Source organism: Pteropus medius, unplaced genomic scaffold (genome assembly GCF_902729225.1).
Source record: "Pteropus medius unplaced genomic scaffold, Ma_sr-lr_union100, whole genome shotgun sequence".
NCBI classification, from domain to species: Eukaryota; Metazoa; Chordata; class Mammalia; order Chiroptera; family Pteropodidae; genus Pteropus; species Pteropus medius.
The window spans coordinates 3399430-3405228 of NW_024341894.1; the positions used below are offsets into that span (position 1 = coordinate 3399430).

Consider the following 5799-nt stretch of genomic DNA (forward strand, 5'->3'; position numbering starts at 1 on the left):
CTTCTGGGCGCACGAATCACCGAGATTAGGAGCGCCAACGCCTTCACCATCAACCACCACCTCAAGAAGCTTCCTGCCCCTTCACCTCTGCGGCTGGGACAAGAATCTTACCCCTTAAATTGGGGAAGAAGGTGCCCTAAACCGTTTTCGTAGTAAACGACCTCGGGCCAATCCCGCTTTTGTTGCTGGTTTCCTAAGCTTAATTGCAAGCAAAGTTAGTTTGAAAGAAAATAAATGTTACAGCTCTGGGGCGAATTCTAACGAGCCTTGGGCAATTAGGGAAGAACGCATCTAATTATTCATGGCCTGGGGGCGCCTACACACGACGCTGGGGTGCAGGGCCCAAAGAGGGGCGAAGGATTTTTCTGGTTTCATAATAGGGAGAAGAGAATAAAGAGAAACGCACCTCCTGTCGCTGAGCTCCCCGATGGGAAACCGGGCGGTCCTGTTTCACGGTTTGGGGATTCGTGGAGTGGGAATGTTCTCAAGATCCTGGAATCAGCGGACTGGAGGGTCTGCCAGCGACCCCAATAGTGGTTGAAATCGGAGCGGCGCTCGCTCGCCTGCGCCGCATCTGTAGATGGTGAAACTGGCCAGGCCCGGGTGGCGCGAGTTTTGGGTGTCGCCGGCCGGCGGGTGGTGGAGGAAGTCCGACGCTCTGTCTTCAACGTCTTGATCTCAATATTCCGCGGTTCAGCTAGTCTCTTCCCGCGTCCCCTATACACACCCAGTTCCCTCCTCGCTGCGTCCTCTCTCTTCTGGCACAGACCCTTGCTTTTGGCACGATCTCACCTGGCGTCCTAATTGACAAGGAGCGTGGGGAGAGAAGACGCCTTCACTGTCCTACACGATCTTTCTCATTCCCGGGGCTTTATCGTGATGCTTGAGAAGGTTTTGGGATAAGGCTGTGCTTTTTTTTTTTTTTTTTTTTAATTTCAAATCCTTTCCTCCTTTCTGTGCCCAGCGCTTTACAGTTTATAAAGCATTTTTCACCTCTCTTGTCACGTTTAACTTCAGGAGGACTGTGAGGTAGGGGTCACACATTCCCATTCACAAACGAGGACATTAGAGGAGAAGGGACTGGCTTAAGGTTAATGGCGCTGTCAAAGCACTTGACTTGGTAATTAAAAAAAATAGAGAAAGGATACACTCCTGTACTAACCGGGCACATAGACTGTCCTTCAGCCCAAATCTCCTGGCTAAGGCACTTGCCAGCCAAGGACAAAAATCCTGGGTGGAAAGCTTTCAATTTCTGGCCACTGACAACGAGGAAAAGCATCCTGACTTCTGTCTGGGACGGCTAGACTGTCTACCTGTGCATGGAGAAACTTTGAATTTCACACCTGCAAGGATCCATATAGAGAGAACACCCAACATCTAGACTTTTCTAAGGTCACAAAGCTGGACTTGAATCTGGACCCACTGACAGCAGGGTTAGTGCTCCAGCGCCTTCTGTCTCCAGGTGGTTATTTATCACCGCCAAAATCAGGAAGGACCAGCATCTAGACCTGTACTGTCCAATAGAGCCACGCATTGCTATGGAGCACTTGGCATGTAGCTAGTTCAAATTTAGATGAGGTGAAAATGTAAAATACACTCCAGATTATGGAGACTTAGTATGAAAAAAGTAAAATATCTCAATTTTTATATTATGTTGAGATGAATGTTTTGAAATATTGGGTTAAATACAATATATTATTAAATTTCACTTTCATTTTTATTTTATTAATGTGGCTACTAAAAATTTTAACTTATACATGTAGCTTGCATTATATTTCTATTGGACAGCACTGATTTAGACAAATACCCTCCTGAACTGAATCACATTCACATGTGTGTGAACAGGATAGCGCATTCCACAAAATTAAAAAGTAACAATGGTTTTCAGTCTTCTTTCTCACACTCAGACACCTTTCCCTAGCAAGTTAACTATGAAGAAAGAATCTGGGTTTCTCTTGCCAGAGCTCACTTGCTCAGAGATTTTTATTAAAACAGTTCATCTGAACACTCAGGTTTATCTGAAAGCTGCACACCACCCCTCTGAAATATTTAACACTAGAAATTTTTGCGCCAGAATTGAAACTTATAAGATTTCTAAAGAGAAATGTGAGGAGTGGTTGGGTTTTCTCTGATTTTAGTCAGCTTGCTGCTTAAAATAAAGACATAAAACAAAGTTAAAAAATCAGTTTCTTTCTAAAGCTTTTTTCACTGACCATCCTAATTAAATTTTCACTTTCTTTTGCATAGGGAGGCTGCTGAGGTACGGCAGAGGGTGTCAGGGATGGCAGAGCCAGCCCAATAAACTGAAAGCTGTCACTAATGGGCTCCAATGAGTCCTGTCATCTATTTGAACTTGAGTTCACCCACTGGGTCTAGGGCTGCTTGATGAAAGTGTGGAAAATGGGCAAATGTATTTCTACCTGCTTCATTGAAAAACCACATTTATGACCCAGATGAAACAGCTGCCAAATGATTAGTACATCATGCTCAAAAGATTCAAGAAATTATATAATCACTGCCTGGAGCTAATCCAGAGACTTTAGATTAGATGCTTACCATGAGCTCTATTCCAATTCCCTGGAATAGGGTTAAGCCCTGGGTGGCCCAGGACGCTGCCAAATATGTAGGGCAGCATCCACAATGATGAGGCCCTTCAAAATCATATGGGAGACTGAATCCTGCAGCCTTTTTGTATAATAGATGGGGAGAGTGAGGGCATGCATTATAGGACTGGGTCACACTGTGGAGCTGAAGCACACTCCAGACTCAGAGCAGGGTCTGCCGTTCTCAGAGGCAGGGAAAACGAGCCTCAGGTCAACCGAAGCAGAGATTTCTCCAATTAAGAAAAAGAAAAGAAAAGAAAAAAGCTACTTCTTTTGTAAAATGTCTTCCTCACCTTAAGAAGAAAGGTGCTATTGGAGCGTTTTATTGTAGTAACATAGTCAAAGGCACAAGAGGTCAAACCGTGTAAAATGGCCCGAGTTTCGCGTAGCACAGTAAGAATTCTGTGATTCCTCACAATTCGGATCCTAGAGTCTGGTGTAGATACTACGCTGCGCCCCCTTTATTACCAAGGACTCTTCCAGGTAGACTGTCAGAAAGGCATATCTTTTGGGGAGCTTCGACTCACCGAGGGTCCTTTGTTCCAGTGCGTGGGCCACGGCTTCCTCTCCCCATTTCCTCCCATTTATAAAGCAAACAAGGTGTGTACGCAGTGCACCCGAAGGCTGCATCTCTCCTGCCCGCTCGGTCCCTGCCACGTGGCTTTCAATTAGGTCCTATCTCCAGCCCTGTCCTCAAGTCTCGGAGATATTTCGTATAAATAGCCATCCATGAATTTTCGACCTTATGCTCGGCTGTCTCACATGGCGGACACGAAACGATCTACTCCACCAGGATAGGCAGCCGTATGTCGAGCATGGTAGGCGCCTGCACTGCCCCCTCCGAGCTGCCCACCAGGATTGTAGCAGGGCCCCAGCGCTCCGAACTGGCCCGGCGATGTGCGCCCATAGAAGTCCACTGTGGTCTCAACGCCGCCACTGCTGCCACCCGCGGGGGGCGAGGCAGGCCCCGTCAACCGGCCAGCTGCTGCGAAGAGGGCGCTGCTGGCCCCTTGAGAGTACGCGCCGTCGGGGCCCGCATAGGCGGCCGCATAGGCAGAGGGGTTGGCAGGTCGGGTCCCCGCGCACCCAGTGGGCTGGTAGCCGGTGGTAGTGGCAGAGGCGCCAGCTGAGGCAAAGGCGCAGGAACCCGCGGGCCCCGACGGCGCGGGGCCCAGTTCCGGGGTGAGGGGTCGCTCTGGCACCAGGCCGAACACGCGACACGGGCCCGGAGACGCAGCGGGGTAGTAGACCGGGGGCGGCGCGGCGAGCGACGGCGGGGCATAGCCCGCATAGACGGCGCCCGGGTAGGGCGGGCGCGCGGCCGGCATCGCACCCGGGAAGATGGCGGCGGCGGCGGCGGCGGCGGCGGCGGCGGCAGCGGCGGCGGCGGCGGCGTCGTGCATGTAGGCCGGGTAAGTGGACAGGTCCGAGCGTTTGAAGCGCTTGCGGCGGCGCAAGAAGCTGCCGCTCTCGAACATGTCCTCGGCATTGGGGTCGAGCGCCCAGTAGTTGCCCTTGCCGGGGCGGCCGGCCTCGCGCGGGATCTTGAGGAAGCAGTCGTTGAGCGTGAGGTTGTGGCGGATACTGTTTTGCCACTTTTTGGGATTGTCGCGGTAGAAGGGGAAACGCTCGGTGATGAACTTGTAGATGCCGCCCAGCGTGAGGCGGCGTTCCGGCGCGTGCGCGATGGCCATGGCAATGAGCGCAATGTAGCTGTAGGGCGGCTTCCCGCGCTGCAGAGGGCGCTTCCGCCGCCGTCCGCCTGCGCCGCGGACAGCCGCCTCCGCCGGGACCCCGGCGCCCGCCTCACCTTGCTCTTCCTTCACCGCAGCCAGTGCCTCCTGCTGCGGTGGCGGCGGCGGCCCGCTCTCGGCCGTCATGGTGCAGCCGTCCCGGGTCCCCGCCGCCCGCTGCTGTCGAGGATCCGGGGGCGGGTCTGGGAGCTGAGGGGCCCGGCCCCGCAGGGTCACAGGAACGGACGCTGGACCCCTCTGCGGAGAGCTCAGGGGAGTCCTCGCGGGCTGGTACCGGGAGCACAGCTTCCCCGGCAGGGGCGCGCTGGAGGCCGGGCGCCGGTGGTTTCAGGGCTGGCTCAGTGCGGACAGAGGCTCGGGAGTGTCCCGCCCACCGACAGCTCTGCTCGTGTTCTGGAGCTCGAGGCCAGGCGCCAGCAGTGGCGTCGGGACCAGGACTAGGCCCCCGTCATGGGCAGAGGGGCCCTTCGCGCGCTGGTCCCAGACGGGGCAAGGGGTCGGGAAGCAGTCCTGGGGCTGAGGCGCCAGCAGTTGGTCTGGGCTTCCCGCTGATCTGAAGATAACCGTCGAGGTAGGGCGCGCAGAGGAGGCTGCGGGCCGTAAGACCAGAAGAGAGGGCAGTTATTGACGGCGTGAGTACTCTGGTGGGGGCCGCCTAGGCGGCGCCCGGGTGGCCCTGGCTGCGGAGGGCAGGGAGGCGAGGCGCCCGCGGCGAAGTCGCGGCGCAGGCCAGGCAGGGCAGCCGGTGACTCCCTCTCTGTAGCATTGGCCTCCACCACCACCGGGACTGCTGGCGAGGCGCTCCCCTGCACTTACCGGGACCAGCTCCTCCTTCTGCCGGCTTCTCCTCCTTAAAGGCGCCAGGAAGCTTGGGGCGGCGCCCGTTCCCCGCCCGCCCCCCAACTGCCCGCCCCCTGAGTCCCAACGCACCTCCCCAGGTAGGAGCAGCTGTGGCGGCGGAGCAGCTGTGGCGGCGGATGGAGCCCCACACCATCAGAGCAGGGAGGGCGCTCGGCAATCCCCCGGCCGGCCGCCTCTGCGTGCCGACGGGGAGACTGAGGCCAGGAGAGGCCAGGGACTGTCTCAGGAGACCTCAGCGCCCAAACTCAGCGCGTCCGGACTTTTCCAATCTCTGTGGAGAGCTGGGATCCGCAGGTGAAAGAAAGGGCTTGCTTCACTTTTTCTCCGGAGAGGGTGAGAGCTGGCCAAGGTGGTGCTTGGTTCCTGTGGGTTGAAGGACGGGGAAGGGAAAAGACGGTCCTGGTGACTGGCTCTGAAGGTTTTTTAGAATGATTTCCAAACCCAGGTCATTCAGTTCCTCATTCAGTCCCTCATCTTTCAGACAAGGATTCCTAAGTCCAGTAGGGGAGGTGACTTGCCACAGCCCCACGGAGACTTCGCCGCGTAGCAGAGCCGCACACTTGCGTCTGTTATTACTGCGC

General features: G+C 55.3%; 1 protein-coding gene across 1 annotated transcript; it reads right to left on the bottom strand.

Moving 5' to 3' along the window:
- Positions 1 to 1745: 1745 nt before the first annotated feature.
- FOXE1 (forkhead box E1) lies at positions 1746 to 5220 on the bottom strand. The gene has a single exon (XM_039855451.1). It carries the CDS (start codon positions 4481 to 4483, stop codon positions 3362 to 3364), a length of 1122 nt encoding a protein of 373 aa, XP_039711385.1. The 5' UTR covers positions 4484 to 5220; the 3' UTR covers positions 1746 to 3361.
- Between the last annotated feature and the right edge of the window lie 579 nt (positions 5221 to 5799).